Source organism: Prunus mume, linkage group LG5 (assembly GCF_029339155.1).
Source record: "Prunus mume cultivar Tortuosa linkage group LG5, ASM2933915v1, whole genome shotgun sequence".
NCBI classification, from domain to species: Eukaryota; Viridiplantae; Streptophyta; class Magnoliopsida; order Rosales; family Rosaceae; genus Prunus; species Prunus mume.
This window is the reverse complement of record NC_142702.1, coordinates 30,014,188-30,042,107: the sequence shown is the minus strand read 5'-3', so window position 1 is coordinate 30,042,107 and position 27,920 is coordinate 30,014,188. Positions and strand designations below refer to the sequence as shown.

The following is a 27,920-nucleotide window of genomic DNA, read 5'->3' as shown; positions in this document are numbered from 1 at the left end:
TCTGAATGAATAAGCCAAGCACAAACAAGGCCGATGGGACCCACTCTCCAAAACTGTAACGTGGCATGGGCGGTGAGCTGTCTATTTGTCTTATTTTGTCGTATATACAAAACAGGCACGCACCCGTCATGGCCAATGTCAGATTGTTTCTCAAAAGTGGGAAGACAATGTGAGGTCGGGTAAGCAGAGGCCAAAGGAAGGGGAACGTGCGTGATTAGAGAGAAAAGCCAACTTTACTTGTACTTAAAAACAAAAGTGTTAGAAGAAGTGATAAGAGATGGAGCTAAAGCCTGAAGATGATATCAAAGCATCAATGTAGAGAAAAGGAAGACAAAATTAAAGCACCTACTTTTTTTTCTTTTTCTTTTTTTTAAATACCGAAATAAAGCATAAACATCTGGTTTCTTGATTATTCTCAACGTTACGCATTAATGGTCTACTCTGCTGCATTCTAGTTACTTGAGAGATAATCAGTTTTATTTGAGTTCTTAATTAACCTTAATTAGCATGAATAATAACAGGTTTATTTAAAATTATAAAGGGGTCTTGGTACGATGCATGCATGCATGTGCATGGCGGCATCAATCACCAATGAGAGTGCAAAATGATGACATGATGCCCTGACTCGTAATGGGCATTATATATATATATATATGTGCGCATATATATAATGATGACACCCACAGTGGAATTACGATCACATAAGTTTAAGTAACTAGTAAAGTGTTCCAAGTTCCAACGTTTGAAAGCCAAACTTGTTTGTTAAGGAAAACAGAAACAGCCCACATGGGATGGGAGTCATAATCTGAAACTATAAGTCCAATGCATATGAAAGGGAAGGGAGAATACATACACTGCACTTTTTTGTATATCCAAAATATAAAGCCAGCGCTGCTGACACATCCTTCCACTCATCTCACTCATAATCCACATGACATGCGCCTTTGCAATTTACAAACCATGATCTCTCTAATCAAAGTATCTTTAATTAGGATATTACATAATACTAATCCTGTCTCAAATCAACTGAAAAAGCCGCCATGGATATGTTAAAGGATAATTATTCTTTTGTAAAGGAATTCCAGATTACTTAGCTCAGTCGACTTTCTTCTGCAATGTCTACAAAATATATAAAGCCATACAATACAACAACAGAACATCTAAAGCCGCCAAGCAAGAACGACAGCCATCTTAATTGCATGCATATTTGGATGTTGTTCAATTAGGGTTAGATTAAACATGGCCGATATGCAAATTGTTCTGGCTAAGGCTTGCAAAAATGTAGAGGCGCAGTATGTGGAGATGATGGTTCCTCTCTATTCTCATGGATGTGAGAAGAAAGTCAAGAAGACCCTCTCCCATCTCAAAGGTAAACTAGTTTTACCATTTTCATTAATATTTTTTTACAACCAATTTTCTCCGAGTCTCTGTATCAGTAATTTTCATGTATCTTTCTTCTACGTAACACTTTGTAGCAGCAATCGTTTCTTTGTTATTCTGGCTAGGTGTTTCGTGTTTGTTTAGTTTGACTAGGCCCGATCGCAGGCGCTTCATAAAAATGCGGCCCGCAAGGAGACAATTAACTTTTGTGGGCCTGTGTGTGCATATACATTATCTTAATTACAGTCTAGCTAGGTTGGTCCGGTAACAGTTGGGGAATTAAGCAGCAGGAAAATACTAGACTGACTGGTTGAAACTTGAATTGGAAGTCTGTTTGAAACGATTGATCAATCTCAAGATATCTAAATGATATTTATGCGTATGTACAGGGATATACTCAGTGAAGGTGGATTACGACCAACAAAAGGTGACTGTGTGGGGAATATGCAACAAATACGATGTGCTTGCAACCGTGAGGAGCAAGAGAAAGGACGCCTGTTTTTGGAACCCCCAAGACAACGCCATTGCCTTAGAATTAGAATCGCAGCCTCCCTCAGACTCAAGCTCTCCTCCAATTTCATCAACTTCAAGATATGCAAACTCTTCTTTAGCTCTGATCAGGGTTCACTCTCTAAGCTTAAAATTGAAAGCATGGAAGAAAGTCTTCACTAGATCCTACTCGTTACCCTGATCCCGAGAGAGGCTTTCTCGAGGGTTAATCCTAATAAACCCTAATACTTTTGAATTTGTATCTAATTTTCTAAAAAATTAACTTGAGGGGTACGTTAAAGAGAATTGTCTGTTGACATCTATTCCCTATTATAATTAGTCAAAAGAGACTGGGTGCTGGTCTAATATTATATACCCATGGCCAGCCAGTCTCTCTTTAAATTCGCATTATTTGGTAAGATTTGACAAGTTAGTTATCTCTTTGGTTTGATTTTCAGTGGTCAGCTTGATAATAGTCAATCATACCTCCATCCACACACAGACTATTTTCTCTACCACTTTACTGCAAACAAACATATAGATCAAGCAGATCACATGGCATTTCGTCCTGCTGATTTCATGCCGAGCACAAAATATAGCATGTACAAGAGACTTTTTAACTTTCAATCCACTTGTATATCGCCGACGCCGATCCATCCAAAATCGTCCAAGGGGTTGTTGCCACGTGATCCAACAAAAAAGTTTGAAGACTTTGATTACACAGGAGAAAACAAAAGTCTTATAACGAGGCGAACAAAACGCTGGGCTGAACAACTTTAATCATGACAATTTACGCGTAAGCTGACCAAACTCCACACACAATGACAGTCCGTTGGGGTGAACAAGTTAATCAACTTCCCCATCTAGTAATTTCTATCATAAAATCAAAGAGTAATCATAGAACTTACCAGAAAGAAAGTTGAAAAAAACGCCACCGGCTAGCTTAGCGACATAGATTGCTTATATTATATATTATGTAGCGTGAATTTTGAATTCAATGGGGCTAACTAATAATAAAGTCCACATGTTACAACAACGAAAAGGTACGTATATAACAAGGCAGAACGCTGTGTCTTGTAAATTCTATCAAGCTAGCCACCTACCAACGCCAAGCTCTCCTTTCTCTGCTTTGAATTGGTGTGTGGAGGAGGAAAGGAATCTGAAGAGAATGATAAGGGTAGGCCTGGTTGCAGAGCTATTAGAGGCATATAGAGCAGCGCTTTCGATGATGACAGAGCACCTCTTACCGCCACCACCGCGGCGGTGGCGTAGCACCCGTTTTGATGGTCTCATCAATACTATTCGTTTAGTTTCTCGCCCGGCCTCAACTCCCGACTCTGCCTCTTCTTTCTATCTGTACTTTTAAACTTAAATTTGGTTACTTAATTTGCAATATCTGTGTTCAATTTTTAGGATGCTGTACTACGTGCGTCCTTGAAATGGTGTACATATATATATTTATGAAATTCTTTGTTTTCTTTGGTTGATCTCTTCTTCTTTTTCTTTTTTTATAAGATCTACCTGAGAGAGAGAGAGAGAGAGAGAGAGAGAGAGATGTTTGTCTGAGATTTCCGGGTTGTTCTTAAATTTGGTTTGTTTTTCCCTTACTATAGTAAATTAGTGATAGAACTAGACAGAGGCATTATGTAATATATATTAAGCAAAGCAGACGGAAGAATTATAATATTAATTCGACATAAATAACCTAAATGATGGGATGGGATTATGGGACTGCCTATTAGATGACAATTTTTAATGAATATTTAATATCATATGAATTAATAATAAAGCAACATTAGAGAAATAGGTTGGCCGAGAAACCTAATTTAGACTTTGACTACATTGGAATGTCATACATGCATGTGGCGAAAAACGTGCATGTTCTTGACGATTTTTCAACACATGTGAATATATCATAATTAGTAAATTATAACATGTTTAGTGACTTTTTCTCATTGCATTCAATCAATGTGGAATATCCGTTCTTTTATAATATCGAGTTTGAATCACCGCTTTATTAATTAGAATAGTTTGTAATATCACATTTTCCGAAAAATAAAATAGAACAGGCTATCCATCCCTTCGATGTTGTGTGTAACATATCCATTATGTGTTGCATTGCCCATATAATTCAATTGAAACAATGTAAAAGGGGAAAAACCAAAACAAAAACAAAATGTATAAGGGGAAGAAAAGCTAAACGTCAAAAAGCATGAGGTGGTAAATCATTTATGCACAATTACATGGGCTTCTTTGCAGATAGTCATAAACCGAAGGCCAAAACTTAAAAACAGAGTGACGTTCACCCAAATTCTCTTTCCTTGTTTCTCTTGGACGGTAAAGACCCAGAGGACACTGCCACCAGTCACCACCACTGGCTCTGCGCCTCTCTCCTCACTCGTCACTGTTGTGGTATGACTTTCTCTTCAATTAATGCAAAATCTCAGATTTCATACGATTTCCAAACGGATTGATGTGGTTTAAATAGAAATTAGAAGAATTCCAAGATTTTTTTAAGGATTTTGTTGTATTTAATCATCTGGGTTTGGTTTGGTTTTCTGATTGCTGTAGCAGTAGGGCTTAGTTAAGCAAGACAGCTATTGATATATTTGATGCTACCGTTTTATAAATTTTACAGCAGCTTTTCTGCTTTTGTTCCTGCTTGTTTTCTCTTCGTAATTGGGCGATTGCTGAAAACCGACGGTTCAGCCGTCCTCACTTTGCAATTCTCCGAACATCATATTTTTCCCTGATATAATTTCATTGTTATTCTATCATCTTTATGTTGTTTGATATTGCGTTCTTCATTAATTTTTAAATTTTTGTGGTAAAGGGGCCTGTTTTTGAATTTTTTAGCTCTTATTGTTATTTCGAAACCTCCTAATTGAAGTAATTCTTAGTGGGTCTTGATCAATTTACTTAATTTTTGTGTTAGAACCAAAATATAAGAATGACGGGATTTGGGTCGTATGGAAATGGAGGACCTTATCCATATTCATCATCGCCTTCAAGTTTATCGGCTTTAGCGCCACCTTTTACTGTCGATCGGTCTGTACCCAAACCCATTTCAAGCCCACTTGTGGATGTGACCGAGACACCTTATGTTGCCCCCTTGAATTCTTCTTCGCACAATTGGCTTCCTTCTCACCCTCCCATTACAGGGTCCAACTTCTTTGCCAATCCTACCCCAGAGTTCAATTCATTGCCTTCATCAAATGCATATAGATATGCAGGCTCGCAGACTGTTGACCCACCCAATACAACTTTGCCTCCTTTGAACACTATTACACCCGCTTCATCCAATGCATTTACATATGATCAATCCTTGGATGCTGTTGCAACTAGTTTTGTTGAGGCCAAACCATATTATCCCTCTTATTTGTCACCTACAATTCACGGGGATGGTCCCTTGGTGGTTCCTGATCAACCTAGTTATGATTGGCTATCTACCACTCATTTTGCTCCCTTGGATGGCTGTTCTCACAAGGATTACACTCAAAGGCCGCCTGATTTAAAGTATACAGCACAGTGGGGTGGCTTGTGGAATGGACTGGCAGAGTGGGAGCAGGGTAAACAGGGAGACTTTGATGGAAGTTTCTGCTCAAAGAAAACTGATGTATCGGGCTCAATTCTATACAAGAATTTCATGAACCAAGGTATGTATTCCCCACAGTTATATGTCTATGGAATTTTTTCCGGTGGAAATATTTGGAAGCTAATTTAACTCCTCTGTCTTATCATGGTAGTTTGTCTCGGATGTTTTACTCTGTTTTTAAAATTTCATCTTTCATAGTGTTCATGATTTAAAAAATTACCTTTTGTCTACTTCTGTTTGTTTTGCATGTTGCACTTTCAACAATTTTTGTTGAATAATAGGATGAGCATGTGATTCTTTTCTTACTTTGTTTTCCGTTAATTATCTGTATAATATGCAGAAACTCATTCCTCCAATAGCTTGAACTCATTTGAAGAAGCATCCCATGGCATCAATACTCTGGGTTGGGAAAAGCCTGGTGGGCCTGGAAATGCGCACTTAGGTGATAAGTCCTTTGTGGGGAAAAATTCCAAATTCACCCCTTCTGACTTTTCAAAATCTATCATGGGATCCCTCTCGGTAGTTCCAGAAGCCCATCTTAAGGCACCATCCTCACAATGTGTCACTAAGACCTCAAACTGTAAAACACCATACAGTGTGTCATCTGAGACACGACAGCTTGATGCTAGTCTGGATTATATAACGTCCATTTCGGAGTCGTCCCCTGCCATTGCCACTAGAACACCAGCACTTGGCACTAACACTTTCAGAACCAGAGACAGGTTTATTCAGAAGGTTGAATTTCATAAATGATGCAGCTGATACAGGTCATGGTGATTTTTATTCCTCCGGTGTACAGGAGTCTCATCTGCCACAAATTTCTGAAGGAAAAGTTCTTTTCGATTCAAGCCAGCTTGGCTTTCACCTTGGTGCAAAGGATTGCTTCTCTGCAGAATCATCATCAGCAAGAAATGAGGAGCTGTCAAATAATAGAAATATTATCAACAAGGATGCCTGGGATAAAGTGTTTAAAGCGAAGCCTGGACTTCAAAATTCTCATGTTGGTCTTGATGGTTTTAATATGGCATTTAAAACAAATGAAACCATCAATTCTTTTCTGAGTTCGTCTGACAATGTAGATCCTAATAACCCAGGTGTGGACTCGCCATGCTGGAAAGGAGTTCCTGGTAGTCGTTTTTCTCCATTTGGAGCATCTGAAGATGGAGTACCAGAACAGATAAAGAAACTAGAGGACTGCAGTGGTTTGAATATTCACATGCCGATGTTTCCACTAAATGCTGGTGAAAATGTTTCCTCCCAAAATCCTATCAAGAATACAGTCGAATACAATGAATTTGGGTGGCTGGAAAATGGTGTGAGACCTCCTTTGAAGAGATATTCAGTTGCAAATTCAGCTTTTGGAGAACATAAATGGGATAATCCCGTGAAGACCACCTATGATCCAGAAACAAGCCATGATAGAGGACCTCAAAGTTACAGGGATGGCCTCCATCAATCAGGGAATGGAGACAAGTCCTTGGGTCTCCTTGACGATTCTCAAGCCATGCAACAGGGTCATGGAGAAGATGGATTAGCAACGGAAGTAAAGCAAACATGGAGTTGTGTTGCAGATGTGAAATTGAATGCAAATGACACCATGGAATATGGTTCATCACATGTGCCTTCTCATGTTGTGGAAAATGTATTGTGTTCTTCTGCAGAGGATGCTGCGACTAAGCTTTCCAAATCAAATGGGCAAGAATCTATGCTGAAAGTGGATGTCCAGATGCTTGTTGATACATTGAAGAATCTGTCAGAATTGCTGCTTACTAATTGTTCAAATGGCCTGTGTCAATTAAAGAAAACAGATATTGCGACCCTAAAAGCTGTGATCAATAACCTGCATGTATGTATATCGAAGAATGTTGAAAAATGGTCGCCTATGCAAGAATCACCAACTTTTCAGCAAAACACTTCTCAGTGTTATGCAGAGTTAAGCGAGCATCATAAGGTATGGTGCTTAATTTTTTGAATTTTATTCCAAAATTTAATTTGTCTGATGAGTAATGTTCATTATGCAGTTACTATCTCATACTCCTGAATAATTATGTTTTGCTTGGCCGAATAATCTCTTCAGGTTCTGAGTGCAGACAGGCCCCTGTCAGCATCTGCCCCTAACATTCAGGATCAAGTTATAGGTTCCATTCATGTGAAAAGTGACATAGACGTGGTGAAAGAAGATAAAATGACCCAGGTACTCTATCTCTAGCATCATAGAGTATCATGCTAAGTTGTTTTCTTCCCATTGAGGGATGAGGAAGTATAAATGATTATGTACTTATTGTGTCATGGACCATGGTTTTCTAGGCTATAAAGGAGATTCTTAGTGATAATTTTCATTCTGAGGAAACAGACCCTCAAGTTCTCTTGTACAAGAATCTCTGGCTCGAGGCTGAAGCTGTATTATGTTCCATTAATTATAAGGCTCGCTTTAATCGTGTGAAGATAGAAATGGATAAGTGCAAGGCAGAAAATTCCAAAGGTTGATGTTTTCAAACTTCGTAGTTTTCTGTCATATATAGGATAAACTCATATCTTATCTGATTTTTTTTTATGATTCTTTTTCAGACGTCTTTGAATATACTGCAGATATGATGAAGCAATCAAAGTCTGAGGTTTCCCCTGATTCAAACCCAGTTAATCCGTTAACACCTGAGGCTCAGGGTTGTCCAACTTCAAATGTTCAGGATTTACCTATTTTAAGTCAGGAAGATGAGGTTTTGGCCAGATTCGATATCTTAAGGGGCCGCGTTGAGAACACAAATTCCATTAATGCTTCCAATGCGGGTGAATCCAGCTCCAAGGCTTCTCCTGAACCCAGCAAGGTTGAGAGAATCGCACCTGAAGCAAATGGTACCCCATCACCTGGTATCTCCATCCAGGATTCTTCCATAGCGAGCACAATTGGGTTGACAGATGATTATGAGGCTTCTGTTATGGCCAGATTTCATATCTTAAGAGACCGGGTTGAGAAATCAAAGTTCATTAGTGCTGTCAATATGGAAGAACCATCAAGCCCCAAGGTGTCTCTTGAACCCAAAACCGACGTAATTGTACCTGACAGAAATGATGGCTCAGTGTCTGAGTTCAATCTTTTTCAGGACTCTCCTCTTTCAATCACAACCAGCCAAGCAAATGATTGTGAGGCTTCTGTTATGTCAAGACTTCATATCCTCAAATCCCGGGTTGACAACTGTAGTGACATGCATACAGAAGGGCAACAACTGCCAGAACCCAAGATTGAGGTAATTGCACCTGACACAAGTGATAGCTTAATGCCTGAGTTCAGCATCCAGGATTCTCCCGTTTCAAGAGCAACCAGCCAAGCAAATGATTGTGAGGCTTCTGTTATGTCTAGACTTCATATCCTCAAATCCCGGGTTGACAACAGTAGTTACATGCGTAGAGAAGGGAAACAGCTGCCAGAAATTGGTGGTCTTGGAAATGCTGGTAAGAGACACCCTTGGCCAATTATTAGCAAGAGGTCAGAGGGTGGAAGTTCAGATATAAAAGAGCAGCCTATTTTGCAAAGTTTCAAAGCTGACAATAGTGAAGGCAAGTTGGATACTGCTAAGGAGTTCCATCTGTTCGTTGAGGACGATCCACTGACACAATATTTCAGGATCCACAAGCCTGCAAATCAGCTTCCTGCAGGCGGGCATGACAACTCTTCATCAGATTGGGAACATGTCATGAAAGAGGAGATTTGGGGGCAGAACTGTTGAATCTGAAGCTGGAAACCCAGATATACCTGGGTGGTGAACAATTCCTCTTTCTTCTGTGCTTAATGTCATATAGTGTCTGGGTATATGGTCGTGGTGGTTGCTTCAAACAGTATATGACTTTATTAAAAAAAAACACAAGTTAAAAATGAGCTAAATGACTCTTTGATATGTTATGCATGTACAAAGTTTTTGAACTTATTTAAATATTCCGAACATATGTGTTTTGTAATTATCATAATTATCATCATCTGGTCTTGCTGTCGATCTATCGTGTGGCCGGGTAAAAGCTTGCATTTGATCATGAATATTGCAGTCTCAAGCAAATGGTCTACGAAACAATTTTACATTTTAAGATTTTGCCATCATGGATGTCCAATGTAGGATTTTGTACATGTAACATGCACTCGGTATAAAATAAGATGCGACTTCAATGTTCTGTCTGGTAATTAATGAACATTTTTTCATAAGTGATATTCTACTTAATCTAATTTAAACTATGTGGTGGATTGAATTCGGGTGGGTGCAGAGTGGAGAGCACATCTGTTTTAGTCAACCTGGCTAATTAATTAGCCTTTTAAAAGTGTTTTGGTGCAAAACAAAAAAAAAAAAAAAATCCACGAGGGCAAGATAGAAAGTCTCTTCCAAGACTCCAAGGGTAACAGCTATCAACCTGGATCCTGGTCTTAATTTAAGCTAAATTACAAACAGCAACATTTTCTTATCCTTTTTCAGAACTCTTTGACAAGGAGGAGCCTCATTTTAATGGAGGGTTGTGGGATATGAGGGCTCTAAATATTAAAAATACACTGCTTATTTTATCGTATCCAAGTCACCTTTGTCTAGACTGGAGACAAAACCTCATTGTTAGCTTTCGGTTTCAACCTGTTCCCAGGAAATCACATATAAAAAAACTACATCTCCTTAACTGCATGCATTTGGATTTCCCTGGTTTCTGGTCAAACTGGCTCTGGCTGCCACTGAAATGTAATCCCAGTTCCTCATAAGTCTTGCTGGTGGCTTTTGATATGATGCAATAACAGTAAAAGCTAGTCATATATGAACCCACTCTACTTGTCCTCTTCTTCTACTTGCTCAATAAACGTGTAGTAAATCTTTGGTGACTTGGCAACAGCGACATTCCAGTCTACTGTCTGTCTGCCTGCCTGCTTGCCTACCTCAGTTGGCACGGGTTGCTTAATTTCCTGGATCTTTAAATATTAATCATCCTGTCATAGGCCTCCAATTAAGTCAAGTGGGATAATTAACCAGTAAACAAAATGAGACCACAAAATCTAAATTGTGTATCTATTGTTTTAATTGCTGCTTCGTTATGTCATAGTGTGCATTCACAGCTCCAAGTTGGGTTTTATACAACTTCATGTACCTTAGCGGAGTTAATCGTCAAGGACGAGGTTAGAAAAGGGTTCTTTAAGAACCCAGGAGTTGCAGCTGGTCTTGTGAGATTGCACTTCCATGACTGCTTTGTTAGAGTAAGATTAATGTCCCCTAATTAAGGCAACTTATTGTTTTCATGTTATCGATGGTCTCAACCTAACAAGGAACATAAGTATATTGGTAGATTCTAACATGCACGTATGTTCCTCCGTTTGGAATAACTTGACTACTAGAAATAAGGTTACAATTGTATACTAGCTGTCAGGCTTGAGCTATTTGAATTTGACAGATAGGGTAAACTAATTTAATTTGTTGCTTCTTTAGGACTGTGATGCATCGGTGCTCATTGATTCCACTTCCTCAAACAAGGCAGAAAAGGATTCACCGGCGAATAACCCAAGCCTACGAGGATTCGAAGTCATTGACAGTGCAAAGGCTAGACTGGAAGCTGTATGCAGAGGTGTTGTATCATGCGCTGATATAGTTGCATTTGCAGCCAGGGATAGCAAAGAGATAGTAAGAGATACATCTCCTTTGCTTGAGTAGGTTTATATATATGTGTGTGTGTGTGTGTGTGTGTGTGGCTACTTTTTGTATCAATTTCTTATCAAATCTGTGATCTCCATGCAGACTAGAGGGCTTGGATATATCGTTCCTGCTGGAAGAAGAGATGGCAGAATTTCACAAGCTTCAGACACATTCACAAACTTACCTCCCCCATCATTCAATGTCGACCAGCTCAGTAAACTTTTTGCAAACAAGGGTTTTACACAAGAAGAAATGGTTACTCTCTCTGGTATTAACAACTCTGATCTGAATTCTTCCTTGTGAAAATCCTAAACACTTTTCTGTTGCTTTCAATACCATTAAGTAACAAATACAGATGCTAATGAATCAGATACTGTGATTTACAGGAGCACACACCATTGGCCGCTCTCATTGCACAGCTTTCAGTAACAGATTGTACAATTTTAACAGAACATCAAGGCAGGACCCAAGTTTAGACCCCCAGTACGCAGCTCAGTTGAAGCAGCAATGCTCACAGGGCAACACAAGTCCAAACTTGGTAGTTCTGATGAACCCCGCCAGCCCTGCCCGTCACTGACACCAGCTACTACGCCGACATTCTTGCAAACCGAGGCTTGTTCACATCAGACCAAACTCTCCTCACAAACTCAGCAACCGCAAACCAAGTCAATCAAAATGCCAAGATGCCCTTCCTTTGGAGGACTAAATTCGCTACTGCAATGGTGAAGATGGGCAGACTTGAAGTCTTAACAGGCAATGCTGGTGAGATTCAAGCAAACTGCAGGGTTATTAACAGCTAGAGACCACTGAGGTTTTCTTATGCGTGCTCCTCAAACTTAAGGATGGGGATGCTTCAGCTTACTTTTCAATTCTAGTTATTTGTATGTTTGGTTGTCCTTGTATTTGTGTTTTTTCGGTCAATGGTTGTGCTTCTATTAGTTTAATAACATAACAATCACCTTGCTGTTATGTTAGCCAATAATCACCCAAGTAATAAAATAAGTGCCCCAGGCTACCCTATCATCATTTACCTATCAATCAAGTATTAAAGTAACCAAAAGATATCAAAAGATGAATAATGAAATCCTTAATTAACTCATCAGGAGTGACGGGCATCAGCAAAACTAAAGACACCCTCACTGCGAATGTTTTGAGTCCCCCGAAAAATGAAAAGAAATGCATAATCCAGCTTCATAGATGGGCGTCCAATTTAACTAATTACGACACCGATTCAAAAACACTCATCATCAAGTAAACAATGAGCAGAGGAAAATTATGACTGCCCAAATCAAGTTGTGAGCTCCATGATAGCACTGACGATGTCCCCGCTGTGAGTCTTGAGAGCCTTGACAGCTTTGCTCCTTGACACCCCAGCCTGTGTCATGACCAAATCAATGTCCCTAGGTTCCACCCCGGCTTCATCAACCTCTTCCTCCTCTTCATCTGCCTGAGCTCCAGCAGCCGCTGCAGAAATCTCTGATTTTGCCATCACAGAACTCATGTCCGGCATCCTGAACTGCTGGGCCGCCTGTGTCTGCAGCTGAGAGCTCAAATCCTCTATCTTGGCCTCACCAAATATGACATAGGTCTCAGAATTTGGACTCTTGAAGACATCAGGTTTCGAGATGAAAAATAGTATCTGAAACACCCAAAAAGAAGAAACAATGAACATTGTGCATGTTATTACCATATCTCAATTAAATGAGCAGGAAATCAAACAGCAACTTACATTTTTGGTTCTCTTGATGGTGACCCTGCTAATACCCGTAACAGGCTTCATGCCCAGCTTCAACATTGCCTTTCGACTCTTCTTCTCACTTCTGCTCTGCTTTGAAGACTCATTTCCACCTGTTACTAATTCTCTAATCAAGATCACTTGAAGACAAAGATAGATAATATGCATTCCATTGTAATTGAGTAGCAAAAATGCTCTAGCCCACAATGAAACCTCAGCATGAATGAATGAAAAAGTTTGAATTTTTATAGTTCAGAACAATGCCTCAGGTCGAAAAAATTTTCAATTTTTCAAATCAAAATCACCCAAGCTAATTTTTATGCTTTCATAGTTTCTGTTAATTCTTTTATTTTCTCCCTCTAACATGCTCCAAACCAAAAACACTCCAGGCATTACAGAAAATCCTGGAACAGTATATAATAAATCACAGAAATGACAAATGCGCCCTAAAATGGAGCAATTGACACCATAACAATGAAAACCCTCTTCTCTTTCCGGAAGGAAAAGAGGGAAACCGATAAAGAAGATAAGAAGAAAAGGACGACCTTGAGCGCCATCTTCCTTGTCATCATCATCGTCGTCGTCGTCGTCATCCTCGTCGTCTTCATCCCTGTCGTTGTCGTCCTTCACGTCCTCAACCACGACTTCGTCTTCTTCCTTGTTCTGTCAACAGTCGCAGTATTGGGATTACTTAAAAATATAAATAAATAACAAAAATGGATAATGTAAATGAGAATATTTAATTCCAAAAAGATAAAAGCGAAGAGCTTTACCTGATGAGAGTTCTTGAGGGGTTGGTCGGTGGACGGGACCTCGTCGGCCGCCTCCGGGTGAACCAGTGGAGCCGGTGACATCTTCGGCTTCGTCGTCCAAACTCTACAAAACTCTAAAACGGATAAATATGGAGAGTCTTAGCCGTTTGGCTCGCACGCAGCAGTAGATACGATAGGGATGGGGATGGCTTTTCTGTTATATCATTGATGTTTTGCAAGGGTTTCTCCTAGGATTTACCATTTTTACATGGGCCTCCAAGTTTTGGGCTTTATATATCTTTCATTTATTGCTTCGGCCCATTTATTAAATTAAATCACGTAATTTGCAGTCGAGTCATTCTATATTTGAGATAAGGTCCTCTCTCTTAACCATTAGCACGAATCAATTTGATTCAACGGAGATATCTGGAATATTTATTTCTATGTTATTGAACAAGCATAAACATTTGGTATAATTTATTTATTTGATTTTTCTATATATTCCATTACAGTTTATACTGCTGGATAAATTCTTAATAGATTCTTATCTGAATAAAAGAACAGTTCTGAATAGCAAATCCCATTAACATAAATTCATTAAAAACAAGGAATAATTGTAATGTTTGATCTAACCTATAATGAATAACAAGCATTCCTTAAAGCATTATTTTTATTTTATGTGTAATTTTTCAACCTGTATGCATCATCTTTTTCAACAAAACTAGTGACCAAACACCAGTTACAATCATGTAACCCCAAAATGTGACAGTTTAAACATAGCCACAAGGCAGTGATAGAGTTTTTTTTTTTTTTCCTTTTACTGTGTAGATATAATTGCTCATAATAGATATTCCATTTCATGATTCATGAGGCATATGCAATTCTGATTAACTCTACTAAAAACCACTTGCAGCTGCAACTGCTAAGAATAAATCAAATCAATAGCATAGAATGCTTCTTCTGCATCATTTCATAAGATGTAAACTACATATTTTCAAGCCAGACATAACACAGAGCCAAGTACAGTACCCCCTATGAACAACAAAATTACTTGAACTTGACCACCTAATAGCAAAACAGTTCACTTTTCTTGGTATTTCTGGTATACCATTAACTGCAATCTGGCTTAAAACAAGAGTGTGGGAGTTTGTTCATTTCTTAGCAGCTGCTTGCTGCTTCCTTAAACATCTTCTGGACTTCCAATCGCCAATGTGCTCAGAAGCATGGCAATGTGCTAATTTCCATAGCCCACATGGAGCTGCTGAATCACATACATAGCAGTAGCACTGCAAACAAATGGTGAATTCAGTTTATATGTCATGTTAAACAAAATAAATGGGATGCACTCATAATTGCAAATATTTGAACTTGTAAACTCTATTACCAGCTCACAGTAGCTTTCGTGAGGCGTTGTTTCAAAAGGGAATTTCAGACAGAGATGCCTTGAATGTGGATAATCTCTACAAGCAACCTGCACATCATCAATTTAAATCAAGACAAGGCTTGATAAATTCACAAAACTAGCTATTCAAACCCTCCTCTGAGTCTGAGGTATAAATTAGATGTAAATGCAACCCATTGGCCTGCATTCAATGTTTGGCTTTCAACAGAACTTGGAATTACAAATGAACAAGAAACATGTTTGAACCTAAAGTTTTATGCTTTCGATTTCTCTGCTTCAGTCAATATAAACAGATAAGTGTTAAAGTTCATTTATTTTTTCCTTTTCAAGATTTAAAAAAAAAAAAAAAAGTTATCGTCTTTTTCAAAGACCTAGAAGGCTTACAGGCAAAATGGGGTTACGATTTCCACAGCAACCAAACAGAGCAACAGAGAAAGAAAATTGATTGAAAAGAAAAAAGCAGAGAGAGACATCAAATGGGTTATGGGGAAAACAAAAAACCTGGCCTTTCTCAGCAACAACGGCGACGTCAGGAGACTCCGGAGCATTATGACCAGCAAAATGATCGGAGACGGATAACTTGGATAACTGAATGGGCTCAAATGGGTCGAAATCTAAGATGAAACAGTCATCGACTTCCTCGAACTGCTTGACATCGACCTTGTTTTTGACACAGAGAATGTGTCTGATGGGGCTCCCATCCTCCTCCAAGGAAGAAGACGAAGTTCTCAGAGTGACTCTCTTTTTCTTCTTCTGGCCTGAGGGGCTCGATAACTTTACCGCTTTCATGTTGTTTTCACTTTCCCCCATTCTCTCTGTCGCTCTCGCTCTCTTTTGGTTACCCAGGGTTTGAATCTTTTCGAATTTCCTCGAATGCTGCCCTATTCGCTGAACAATGGCGCTTAGACTCGCACGATCCCACATCATTAAACGACATGCTCCTTTTTCGAAACGGAAACGAGGACCGGCATCAATTGAGACACTGAGATTCGATACGGCAAAGTGGCCCAGAAGGCCCATGGGCTACTGCCATACAACATTTAAATCCAATTTGGGCCGACAGGCCCATAAAAAAAGATATGTGTAGTGTCCTTGGTCCCAATGATCCAATCATTAGAATAATAATACATCCCTCCATTTTGTTTGTGCAAACTAATCATAATGTAACAAATATTTCAATAAAAAACTTTGAAGTAATGTTTTGTGATGGCTAATTAATGCTTTGTTAGTTTGTTGGTTGGATGGGTTAGAAATAAAGCTTGGAATGAAGAATGCAGGGTTGGTGAAGAAGTTGATAAAAGAGGTGGCCTTTTGGACCTTTTAATTCTGAATTTTCTCGATCCTTTTTTCTGTCTCTCTCTCTCTCTCTCTCTGGGAAAACACTTTCTTCCAGAAGAATAGTGGGGCCAATATGTGGAATTGCACTCCTGGTCACCAATAGCTGCATCCATTGTCTACATATTCAAGGAGTTGGTGAGATGCTATCCCATTTGATTTCTCATCCCCATCACAATCAAACAAAACGACACAGGTTTGTTTACATAATTAATTTACAGTAGGTTAAATTAATCTAATTTATAAAAAAGGAAATTCAAATTTGAGTGTAAGCGAGTGAATTTATTGTCCTGACTAACTAGTCAACTATTGTTATGGCAATATAAAGTGTATATTTAATGGTGTTAGAATGTCTTTGTAAATGTTTAACTTGGTAAGCGAAGACTATTCTTGTTGATTTGGAATTTTGAATTTACATTGAAGAAGAGCCGAGGGTTCAAACCATGGACTGTCTTACTCATGGGGGAACATTTAATAACTAATACTTACTACTTGTGCCGTTTTTGTTTTTGTTTTTGTTTTTCATGAGCTCACTTTCAGGTCTTGAAGAAGCAGTAAATAGACTGCTTCCTTTAGAGGCAATCACCAAGAAACTCTGCCATCTTCTTTTTGGTAGCAAACTAAGAGGTACTCTCGTTTTTACTCAACTGATTGATATGATGAAGAAGCTAAGGCATAATTTTGTTGCCTGAGATTGAAGTAACACCATATTATGTCCCTTATATTAATTAGGTCCAATAGGATGCCATGTGGATGGGTTCCACTTCCGCTCACCTACTGATTTGATATCTGAGCTCAACTTTGGTAAAATATAACATTATAAGATACCGAGACACCAACTACCCTATTAGATTATGGCACTTGTTATTTTACTTGAGAATGATATATGCATATAAACCTATGACAAGGACATCTTAAGTTTATGCGCTCGGGTCTCATCAAACTCAAACATGCCACCTTCTTGGGCCATGACTGGCATGACGAGAATATGATGCTTGATTACGGATGATAACATGTATATTTCTCTTAAGCATAGTACTAGTGTCCACTTGACAATTTTCCCTAATTAGGCATATTGTTTAGACTTTAAATCCTTTAATAAGATATCGCACAACTTTCACAATTTATGTTACATTTATTCAATCTGAATTGTTTTTTAAAGATTGAATTAAGGGATTCACTCTTTAATATTAGAGTTTAGATTTATTAAATCATGATTACATTTGTTTGCATGAGATACAAATTTCTAAACTCTAATTAAGTTCAGGAGGAAATTAAATAATTAATCAATGGTGAAGTTTTTTTTTGGGTCAAGATGTGGAGGATATATGTGGGGTCATGTACTGGTGGTGGACACAGGTAGCACATCAACGTGGTGGGTGAGCAAAGATATATATAACGCTGCACACCATGTCTTCAAGCCCTGTCTTCTTCTCTGTTTTACCTTCCTCAACTTCTCTAACTCTCTCTCTCTCTCTCTCTCTCTCTATAGGACTCTCTGTCTAAACCCACCAAACCAATACCAATACCAATACCAAAATGGGTTCAACTGTTGAGACTCAGATGACCCCAACCCAAGTATCAGATGAAGAAGCCAACCTGTTTGCCATGCAGTTAGCCAGCGCCTCTGTTCTGCCCATGGTGCTTAAGGCAGCCATAGAGCTTGACCTCTTGGAGATCATGGCTAAAGCTGGACCTGGTGTTTTCCTTTCCCCCCAGACATAGCTTCTCAGCTCCCAACCAAGAACCCAGATGCACCTGTCATGCTTGACCGCATGTTGCGCCTCCTGGCCAGCTACTCTATTCTCACCTACTCTCTGCGCACCCTGGCTGATGGTAAAGTTGAGAGGCTCTATGGTCTTGGCCCTGTCTGCAAGTTCTTGACCAAGAATGAAGATGGTGTCTCTATTGCCCCTCTCTGTCTCATGAATCAGGACAAGGTCCTTGTTGAGAGCTGGTAATTAACCTTTTTTTCTTCTTCCTCATCTCAATTTAACAATCAGTTATTAATGTATTGTTAATAGATTGATCAAATTTTCAATGTTACTAACTGTGAGCTGTGACTTGATTGTTTTCCTAGTTTGTTCATCTAGGCCCTCCTTAGCCTTATTCGTTTAATCATTATGCTGGCTGGGGGATAAGCCAAATTATTTTATGGAGACTTGATTAGCCGAGAAAAAAAGAAAGAAAGAAAAAGGCAGAAGATGTTGTTGAGGCCCTGCCAAATTTTGTTGACTATCGTGGGTCATTTTAGTATAAAGAGACGATACTTGTCTCATTAGTGGTCTTTTGAGGATCACCATTCAACCACTTGGGAGTTGGGAAGTGGGGACCACCACTTCACCTACCACAACATAGTTCATTAAACGACAAGCCGTTTTCTCCATCTTTATAAATTATATGATCTATGCTTTTGGCTATGTTTCTCAGTTTCAGTCTATGAATATTGTTGAGTGACACAAAATGAGTTGGATGTAGGTTACATATTACTATATTTCCATTTTGGACTTGTGTAGGTATCACTTGAAAGACGCAGTTCTTGAAGGTGGCATTCCATTCAACAAGGCCTATGGAATGACTGCTTTTGAATATCATGGCACTGACCCCAGATTCAACAAGGTCTTCAACAGGGGAATGGCTGACCACTCTACCATCACCATGAAGAAAATCCTTGAGACATACAAAGGGTTTGAGGGCCTCACATCAGTCGTGGACGTCGGTGGCGGGACGGGGGCTGTCCTTAACATGATCGTCTCCAAGTACCCCTCGATCAAGGGCATTAACTTCGACTTGCCTCATGTCATTGAAGATGCTCCTCAATATCCTGGTATAAATGTGCATCATATTACCTTTTGCTTAGTACATTTAGCCACTTCACAACATATAAGTCCTTTTTGACCTCTGTGGATCTTTTGGATATAGGTGTGGAGCATGTTGGGGGAGACATGTTTGTAAGTGTTCCAAAAGGAGATGCAATTTTCATGAAGGTGAGCTAGAAATTATCTGAAACCTGCACTGTATCTTATCAGTTATTTCATTCATGAGATTAGGTTATATATGGACATCTTGATTAACTTACTTAGCCCATTAATGATGCTAAGGTGATGTTCATTATATTGGGAACTAATATCTAATTGGGTGTGCAATGTTACAGTGGATATGTCATGATTGGAGTGATGAGCATTGCTTGAAATTTTTGAAGAACTGCTATGCTGCACTTCCAGACAACGGGAAGGTGATTCTTGGTGAGTGCATTCTTCCAGTAGCCCCAGACAGTAGCCTTGCAACTAAGGGAGTTGTTCATATCGATGTGATCATGTTGGCTCACAACCCTGGGGGAAAAGAGAGGACAGAGCAGGAGTTTCAGGCCTTGGCCAAGGGAGCTGGATTCCAAGGCTTTAACGTCGCGTGCTCTGCCTTCAACACCTATGTCATAGAATTCCTTAAGAAGAATTGAGTGCTTAACGGGCTTGGTATGCTGTCATCTGCATACATATTGCTTTGGTTTTTGACATGGTGATCAGATCAGATCCCATGCGGAGTTTACATTACACCATATGTAGATTTTAATTGCACAAAAAGTAATAAGAAGTGTTTCCATGTTGCTTGCTTGTACCTAGTGAGCTTTTGATATTTGGATCCATATATACGACTTTCTTGCATCCAGAAATAAAAAATGGGTGGGGAAAACAAAGAAAATGGCAACGAACAAGGGGTAATTCATGCGAAGAAATAACAAGACATCCATATGATATTATTCAGAACCTTACAGAGCATCTCTCAACCCTCTGTATAACATGAAATAAGTTTACAAAAAGGCCTTGCTGCATACAATAACAATTATTCGGCCAACCTGTTGAATTATTCCAGATGCTACAACAATGGAGGCAAGTAGTTCAGAGTAATGGAATAACCAATAAAATAAACCAGCAGAGTGGAAATTATTCAACATATGCATAAGTCAAGACATTTTAAACCTTTCAGAACAACTGCGATGCGCCAACCTGTGGCTTCCAATAGCATGCTGCAATCCCTCCACCCCACCAAGTTATAGAAGCAGCCCTACATTCCATGACGAGAAATATATAATCAGATTGGCAACAACTAGCAAGACACAAATTGAGGCTACTGATCGGTCTTGAAAAGCTCCAAACAATGCTCTTGAGTCAAGTCCCTAGTCCAAAACTTCTTATAATACTCTGTGTACGTGTAGCCCCTATAAATGGCTGCAGACCCATCATCTGTAAGAGCCTTTGCTGGGCTGATCAGTGCGTCATCTTGTGGGCAGAGGAATGAAGCCACTGATAGCCTTGCTCTGTCAGTATTTGTAATGGCACGGTGCCACACACTCTTATAAATCCCATTACTCAAGGCCTGCAGCAATTCACAAGAATTTTGTTATTCGAAGGTGATTCGATAACATAATACTTCGAGTGCAGGAGTAACTGCTTTTGATCACTTGAATGACAATTATTCCTTAGATTGATTGTTGAGTAGAAACAATGAAGGGGGTACCTGTAATTGGTCGCCAAGGTTAATGACAAAAGCGTTAGGGTGGGGATTAACAGCAACCCATTTGCCATCTTTGAGAACTTGAAGGCCAGCAACCCCAAGGTCTTGGAGAAGAATTGTTAGGGCATTTGGGTCAGTGTGTCCTGGCAGCCCATAAGTCAGCTCGGGCTGTGGGCATGGCGGGTAAAAGTTCACGGCCATATGCTGTCCTTGCACACCCAACGTACTCTTTATGTAATCCTTCTCCAGCCCTAAACTCTCTGATATTAACTCCTGTAATCTGAACCCCAGTTCTCGAACTTCTTCACTGTACTTACTCACAATGTCCCTGCAACCCAAAATAAATTCACGTAAGAAATTTGATATATTCACCCCAACAAAAATTTATTAATAAAAAGCAAACCCGGGTAACACACCCCAATATTTCAAAAAGTTGGCCCAGCTAACCGAGCACAGTTATTGGAAAAGCTGACCCGCTAACCTAGCCCAATTATTCAAAGCGCTGTCGGCCTGATTGGGTTTTGGATTTACCAAAAAAAAGTTTTCATTTTGGACCGGCCCGTCCCACATTAAACATAGCTACTAAAAGAATATCAAAAACATGGGTTTCCTTTTAAGGCCCGTACTGAAAGCCGGGAGATGCTACAATAAGGGGGAGTTTTGGTGAGGGGGTTGAATGAGGGGTTCAATCGAACCATCCAATCATTAAAAAGTTTAAGTACAATATTTTTCTCTTTCTTATTGGATAGTGGGATTGAACCCCTCCCACAATCCCTTCATTATAGTATTTTGGTTGAAATCCAGGACTTTCGCTAAAGTCTGTTGCAAAACTCTATTTTGTTTTTGGTAATGAATTAGTATTTTATATTATTCTAACAGTTCTGATCTCTTGGACTACAAGGTTCAAGACATTTGTGGTTATTTAGTTATATGTAAATTCAACGGTTCATTCATTCTTACACTCTTTTTAAGAAACATTTTTAAACCGTTAGATCAGCTCCGATCACATCCAACGGTTCAAAATTTTCTTGAATGAGTGCAAGAATATGTAAACCGTTAAATTTACATCCAACGGTGATGTATAAATCTCTTGGACCTTGTGGTCCAAGAGATCGGAGCTGATTATTCTAATATATAAGATTACTTTTCTTAAATTCTAACATTTATGACACCGTGATAGTGTGTGTGTGTGTGTGTGTGTGTGTGTGTGAGAAACCTCTCTCTTCTATAATTTATGACTATTGCTTGTACTAAATAAAGTGTGTAAGAAGACGGGTACGCTACCCATGTCTACACAAAAAATCTATTTCATAAATAACAAAGTAGCAGGTTATCGTATCTCACCCGTATTTACATGGACCACGCTATTAGTTTCAATTAATAAAGTGGCCTCATATGTGATCTCCCAACTATTTTAATAGCTTTAACACACAATTAAAATAGAAGAGAGAGCTTTAACACACAATTAAAATAGAAGAGAGACTAATAACCCCAAAAAAGAAAACAAAGTTAGTCCACTTAGTCCTGATCAAACGTGCGGGACTGAACCAATGAAATATCCCAGACCAAAAAAAAAAAACCAATGAAATATCCGTCACAAGAAGTGGTGTGATTGTTCACGTAACCACCATCCCTCTCGAGACTTACATATCAGGGAATAGCAAAGTTTTTCTCCCTGTGCCGTAGCACGTGCTGCAATTTATTTCCAAAAGGGTGCCTGACCTCTTTCGTACTCTTCCATGCAGGTTTGTTGCTACTGCCACGCTGGCCACCCGATTAAATTAAATTCACAAATAAATTAATAAAATTGATATCGTGGATTATGGACCACTATGATTACACGCAACCCATGAATTCATCCACCACATGATTCATTCATTCCGCTTACGTCAACACGGACTAATCCGACTACGTCATAAACTATTTAAAATCACAAACCGAACACGAAGCTATCAACGGCTGACACATCGCCTCTTCCAACCGAAAATGCCGTTATCACCGTCAATTAGGGTAAGGGAAAAGATAACCCGTGGGCCCAGCAAAGATCAAAATTTAAATATCGTGGACAGCTAGGCCACATCAATTTGTCTATGGCGGGACATCCCAGTACAATCCCCACCGTCAATCTAAGAGTGATGGACGGTGACGATGAACACAAGATAATACAGCCAAGTCTGCCTAGATGTTGACAAAGTCAACCTGGACCCTATTTATTTTCCTAATATTCAGAAAGTACTACAGACCGCGCACCACTATACCATTACAATTATTTCAATTATTTCTTAATAAACTAGTAGAAGATGGGTTGCTACTTTTAATACAAGGGTTATTCTAAATAAATAAAAACAACACAAGGACTATACTTTTGCAGTCCTTTAAAATATTTGTATTATTAGGTCTCTTTTCCACACACAAAAAACAAAACAAAAAAGATGCTGCGTATCCATTCGTAAATCTTTCTTTTAGGAACGCCATGTGTGCATGCCAAAGTCAATCATGTAGTCATACCAAATGCATCTTTCTCTGGTTTTAGAAATCAAAAGAGCTAAAGTATGAGATCCAATCAAAACCCAATTACCATTTCTCACATTTCTCATATGCCTTATTTATGCATAAAGCCAACTCTTGCTCAACATTCTTCCGAGAACCCTAGCTATCACCCACCTAAACCCTACAAATTACAACTTACATCACACTAAATCTATCGTATCATTCAATAATACTTGAGTTTTAAATGATGCATACGAGATCATAGAATATCTAAGATTTCAGAATGTCTCCAGTAAATTTTGAATATACAAAGAGTAGGTCAATACTTTACCATTATAAAACTTCCTCGTAGTAGTTATAACCCATGAAGTCATCTTCTACAGAGTTTAGTAATCAGATAAGCATGTCATGTGTCATGAAAAAGTATGACGTAAATTTGTTTGCATTTTTTATTTCTCTCAACAAGAAACTCATTTTATTGTAAAACCCATATAATATAAAGCAACGTGGCAGACAGTCAGCACCGCCCTTGCCGAAAGAAAAATACAGCCATTGGTGTGTGAAGCTTATCTCAGAGAGAAGGAGACAAAGTAATAAGAGGGAAAGAGAGTTAACGTACTTGAAGGAAGAAGGATTGGAGGGCCACTCTGGAACGTACTTCTCCAGAGGATAGCAATGGAGTCTGAGATAGTCTCTCCAGTTATGAACCTTCTCCTTGTTCACATTAAAACTTGTAGAAAGCCGCATCGTCTTTGATGGATCATCTGAATACAACTTCATCTTTTCCTCCACAGGAAGGCTAAAGAACTCAGTGGCCGTCCCTAACATCTTTTCCACTGCTTCCGTAGACACACCATGATTGATAACCTATGGTACCAAAATCAACGGACATAAACAGATCGCAACATATATATATGAATTATATACGTGACAAACAAGTTCTTGATATGATATAGAGAGTGAGTCAGGTAGATACCTGAAAAAAGCCAAAAGACTTGCAAGCATCACAAACTTGCTGCACAGTTTCTGCTCTATTCTCCGAGGCTAAATTAATTACAGGAATGTTTTCGCATTCGAAGACTTCAGACAAGCGAGGTCGCTCGGATTCTGGTCTGACATAACCTTCCGGCAAGTTTTCGTATTTGAATCCGGAGGAGAGGACTTTGGTTTCCATGTTTCTTATAATTTTTGGGGGAGGGGGATGACAAAGACAGCAATTAAAAATGCGCGGTCTCTCTCTCTCACCGTCGTTCTCTTGGTCTGCCTGCTAAGCTTAATTGGAGTAAGTAAAGTTCCAGGAAGTTGCACTTCTCAGTGACATTGCACATGGTATTTATATAGAGGCGCTGAGTGGCCTGTCAAATATTGACCATTGACTTGTAGGCTCGGGCCTTGCAGCCACTCAATGGGGTTGTATAACTAGTGCAGATAACTAGGGCTCGTTTGTGAGTGCTTTTGGAGCAGTTAAAAGCGCTTCTAAATAGGTGAAAACACTTATGTCTTTTAAAAATGGTGTTTGACAAAAATTACAAAAGCAATTTGGGTGATATCTAAAAGCACTTGGAGTGGTTTTGGAAGAAGCACTTAAGAGGAGCTTCTTCACAAAAGCGCTGCAAGACAAAAATACGGGAAACACTTGACTCCCTTTAATGAAACTTTTAAAATGCCGAAAATACCCATATTTTTTTTAATGGCAAAGTACACCCCCCCTTCCCCCTTTTTTTCTGTCTGTCTCCTATTAAAACCAAAACTACCCGTAAAATATCAGACCCCAAAACACCAATCCTTAAGCTTCTGCCCCTTTGGCAGAGCGGGAGTTACTATAGGGGAAGAAATGGTTGAAGAACAAAATCTAACCCATTGGCGTGAGATGGCTGACAAATGTGAGAGAATTGCAAATCTTCTTATGTCTGGTTAATTCATTTTTCATTTTCAAAAAATGATTAAAAATTATACTTGGTGAAGTTCATACTTTTTAAGTTGTGTTTTTATTTTGAGATCTTGTGAATTTTTATTTCCTATGTTTATTACAATATTTTGGGATTATTTAAATTTTTGTAAAGTACTTTTATAAGAGCTTTTACTGTGTCAACCAAACACTCAACAAAATATCAAAAACGTTTTTATGTGGTATAAAAGCACTTTTAAATGTGACATCCAAACAATAAACTGCTTCTTTGTAGAAGCGCTTATGTCATAAGCGCTAGTAGCATAAGCTCTTCGGAAAGAAGCACTCCCAAACGATTTATTTTGTTTTTCTACAGTAAGCCATTTAAAAATCAAAAGTGGGGCTTGAGTCATTTATCATAAGCAAGGTCTAAAATATCGAAGGTTTCGGAAATATCGGTAGTCTAAAAATATGGAAATTTCAATAGAAATATTGGGATGTTATCGATATCAATAAAAATTGAATAAACACCATGGAAATTGTAAGAAAAACTTGGAAATTTTTCTTAAAACTTTGGAGGAAGTTTATTTAGTCAATTATCTATTATTTTATCACAAAAAATTGAAAGAAAATGCATTACATGATGGATTTAACTAATTTAGGTTGATTATATAGAGAGCTGACAAACACTGCAAATGTATAAAATATGTAGTAATTAATGAAATAAGATTAAACACACCATAATCATTTATTTATAATGATTTACTACAATATTTTACACTTTTTACATTGTATGGTAAGATACATGAGTGACTTGGTACCACATAGAGTTCCTATAAGGTTCAAATTTGAACTTTTCAGAAAGCTCCTTGAGGTTTTAGAAATTACAAGAACACCCCCTCAAGTTTTAAATTGTTTTCACAAAACTTCATTTCATTGATTTTTCATCCAAAGATTGATGATTTTATACCCAAAAAAAAAAAATTTATCCAAATGACAAAGTTGGCCTTTGAGATTAGATTGCATAGGCTTTATTAAGGTAAATTTTGTTATTTGCAAAAGTTTTTTTTTTTTCCAATGAAATCATCAGTTTTTGAACAAACAATCAACGAAAAGAGGTTTTGTAAAAACAAACTGAAACCTCATGGGGTGTTCTTGTAATTTTTAAGACATGAGGAAGTTTTGTGAAAACACAAGAAACCTCAGGGGGTGTTAGTGTAAATAACTCTTCAAAATTTTCATTGTCTTCATCATCTCGATATTATCGATATTATGACAATATTTTGGCTAAATATTGCTGAAGTGTGAAAGAAATTATCGACATCGATATTTTCCGATATTATCGTGGATATTATCAATATTTATAGGATATGTGTATGAATACGTTCTAAAATATCATTGACCCAAAAAAAAAGATAATATACTCGATATTTCATAAATATTATTGATATTTTAGACTATGATCATAAACAGTTGAGAAGAAACGAATAAAAAGTACTGGAATTGCAAATGGTGGCTTTTCTATGGTCCTCCGATTCTTTAACTTTAGGGATGCATCTAAAAAAACCCACCTGAACTAAAGTACTTCCATTTGATGCATAGATTGCATTTTTCATATCTCAATTCTCTTGAGAAGTAATTGTTGAATTGCATCTAAAAGAGGTTGTTTTACTTTTATGCATTAATTGATAAATCAACAATTGGTGTCTTACTGTCTGTCTATCTTTTTTTTCTGTCATTCGGTAGGGAGGAGAGGAGACGGAGAGTATTAAATTTAAATTGGGTTGTCTTAAGATTGTCAGCTTTGAAAATTGAATCAGAATGCACTTAGGGGTAAGGTTGAGAGTTTGGCCCACTTTTTCATTGTTGTGCCACTCCATATGCCTTCTAGTATGTAGTAGTCTCGCTAGCACAAATTATTTAAGGCTAGCGTTTGCGCTGGAGACTTGGAGTAAAGAAAACGCTATTTTTTTTTTTTTTTTTGTGGTTGAAAATGGGCAATATACACACCATAGGCTATAAAAGACGACACACATACTTGTAAGCTGATTAGAAATGCTAACCATACATACAGTGGCGGAGCCAGGATTTCACATTAGAGGGGGCCCTTCATAAACTTTGTCTTCTCTTCATAATTATCATGAATTTCATATTTTAAATTGGTTAAATACTAATATCATCATCTACACTATTAAAGACTTCAAATTTGATCATTTATATTCCAAAAGATAAAAGAAATAGAAAAACAAAAACAAAAAAGAGTTCATAAAGTGCAAGATTAAGGTACCCAACTCATACATAAAAAAATTAGGAAAATAAAAAATTCATAAAGCTTTAAACAAAAGAGGAAGAGAAAGAAAGGTTAAAACTTTAGGAGTTTTTAGTGCAAATATCATAAACTAACCTAGAAGATTTAAGAGAAATGATTAAAAGAGAGACAAGAAATTTTATGGTTAATTTGTAGACAAAAAGAACCTAATATATTATTTTATTGTGAAATAAATATGCTAAAACTAATATAATATATTATAATATTATATCATATATAATATACAAATAAATAAATAAATAAATAATTGGAGTGGGGGCCTGGAACCACATTGGTCCCATGCTGGCTCCGCCACTGCATACATACACATCATTGTGGTTTACACGTAAAGGTCGGATTTATGATATCTGTATATAGAAGAGATG

General features: G+C 38.2%; 7 protein-coding genes across 7 annotated transcripts; 4 read left to right on the top strand and 3 right to left on the bottom strand.

Annotated features, from left to right (window-relative positions):
* Positions 1-1,020: 1,020 nt before the first annotated feature.
* LOC103333554 (Heavy metal transport/detoxification superfamily protein) lies at positions 1,021-3,356 on the top strand. Its single transcript, XM_008236405.2, has 2 exons — positions 1,021-1,369; positions 1,770-3,356. The coding sequence occupies exons 1-2, from the start codon at positions 1,240-1,242 to the stop codon at positions 2,069-2,071; spliced, it is 432 nt and encodes a 143-aa protein (XP_008234627.2). The 5' UTR covers positions 1,021-1,239; the 3' UTR covers positions 2,072-3,356.
* A 766-nt stretch (positions 3,357-4,122) lies between these two features.
* LOC103333555 (uncharacterized) lies at positions 4,123-9,451 on the top strand. The gene is given in 7 exon segments (XM_008236408.2): positions 4,123-4,281; positions 4,805-5,525; positions 5,805-6,169; positions 6,171-7,415; positions 7,542-7,658; positions 7,772-7,946; positions 8,033-9,451. Coding segments are annotated over 6 exon segments (3,765 nt in total). The 5' UTR covers positions 4,123-4,281; positions 4,805-4,819; the 3' UTR covers positions 9,190-9,451.
* Positions 9,452-9,598: 147 nt separating this feature from the next.
* LOC103333556 (peroxidase 5-like) lies at positions 9,599-12,023 on the top strand. The gene is given in 5 exon segments (XM_008236409.2): positions 9,599-10,679; positions 10,909-11,100; positions 11,215-11,380; positions 11,499-11,680; positions 11,682-12,023. Coding segments are annotated over 5 exon segments (984 nt in total). The 5' UTR covers positions 9,599-10,466; the 3' UTR covers positions 11,913-12,023.
* A 161-nt stretch (positions 12,024-12,184) lies between these two features.
* Positions 12,185-13,802, bottom strand: LOC103333557 (nascent polypeptide-associated complex subunit alpha-like protein 2). The gene is made up of 4 exons (XM_008236410.3): positions 13,621-13,802; positions 13,393-13,510; positions 12,842-12,960; positions 12,185-12,751 (listed from the first exon to the last, which is right to left on the bottom strand). The coding sequence occupies exons 1-4, from the start codon at positions 13,699-13,701 to the stop codon at positions 12,401-12,403; spliced, it is 669 nt and encodes a 222-aa protein (XP_008234632.2). The 5' UTR covers positions 13,702-13,802; the 3' UTR covers positions 12,185-12,400.
* A 726-nt stretch (positions 13,803-14,528) lies between these two features.
* Positions 14,529-16,021, bottom strand: LOC103333558 (uncharacterized). Its single transcript, XM_008236411.3, has 3 exons — positions 15,503-16,021; positions 14,984-15,070; positions 14,529-14,885 (listed from the first exon to the last, which is right to left on the bottom strand). Exons 1-3 carry the CDS (start codon positions 16,019-16,021, stop codon positions 14,751-14,753), a joined length of 741 nt encoding a protein of 246 aa, XP_008234633.2. The 3' UTR covers positions 14,529-14,750.
* Positions 16,022-17,743: 1,722 nt separating this feature from the next.
* On the top strand, positions 17,744-19,951 carry OMT1 (O-methyltransferase 1). Its single transcript, XM_008236412.2, has 4 exons — positions 17,744-18,293; positions 18,853-19,163; positions 19,259-19,323; positions 19,491-19,951. Exons 1-4 carry the CDS (start codon positions 18,100-18,102, stop codon positions 19,791-19,793), a joined length of 873 nt encoding a protein of 290 aa, XP_008234634.2. The 5' UTR covers positions 17,744-18,099; the 3' UTR covers positions 19,794-19,951.
* Positions 19,952-20,055: 104 nt separating this feature from the next.
* DMR6 (2-oxoglutarate (2OG) and Fe(II)-dependent oxygenase superfamily protein) lies at positions 20,056-24,759 on the bottom strand. The gene is made up of 4 exons (XM_008236413.3): positions 24,315-24,759; positions 23,958-24,205; positions 20,852-21,176; positions 20,056-20,710 (listed from the first exon to the last, which is right to left on the bottom strand). Exons 1-4 carry the CDS (start codon positions 24,510-24,512, stop codon positions 20,462-20,464), a joined length of 1,020 nt encoding a protein of 339 aa, XP_008234635.1. The 5' UTR covers positions 24,513-24,759; the 3' UTR covers positions 20,056-20,461.
* Positions 24,760-27,920: the final 3,161 nt, after the last annotated feature.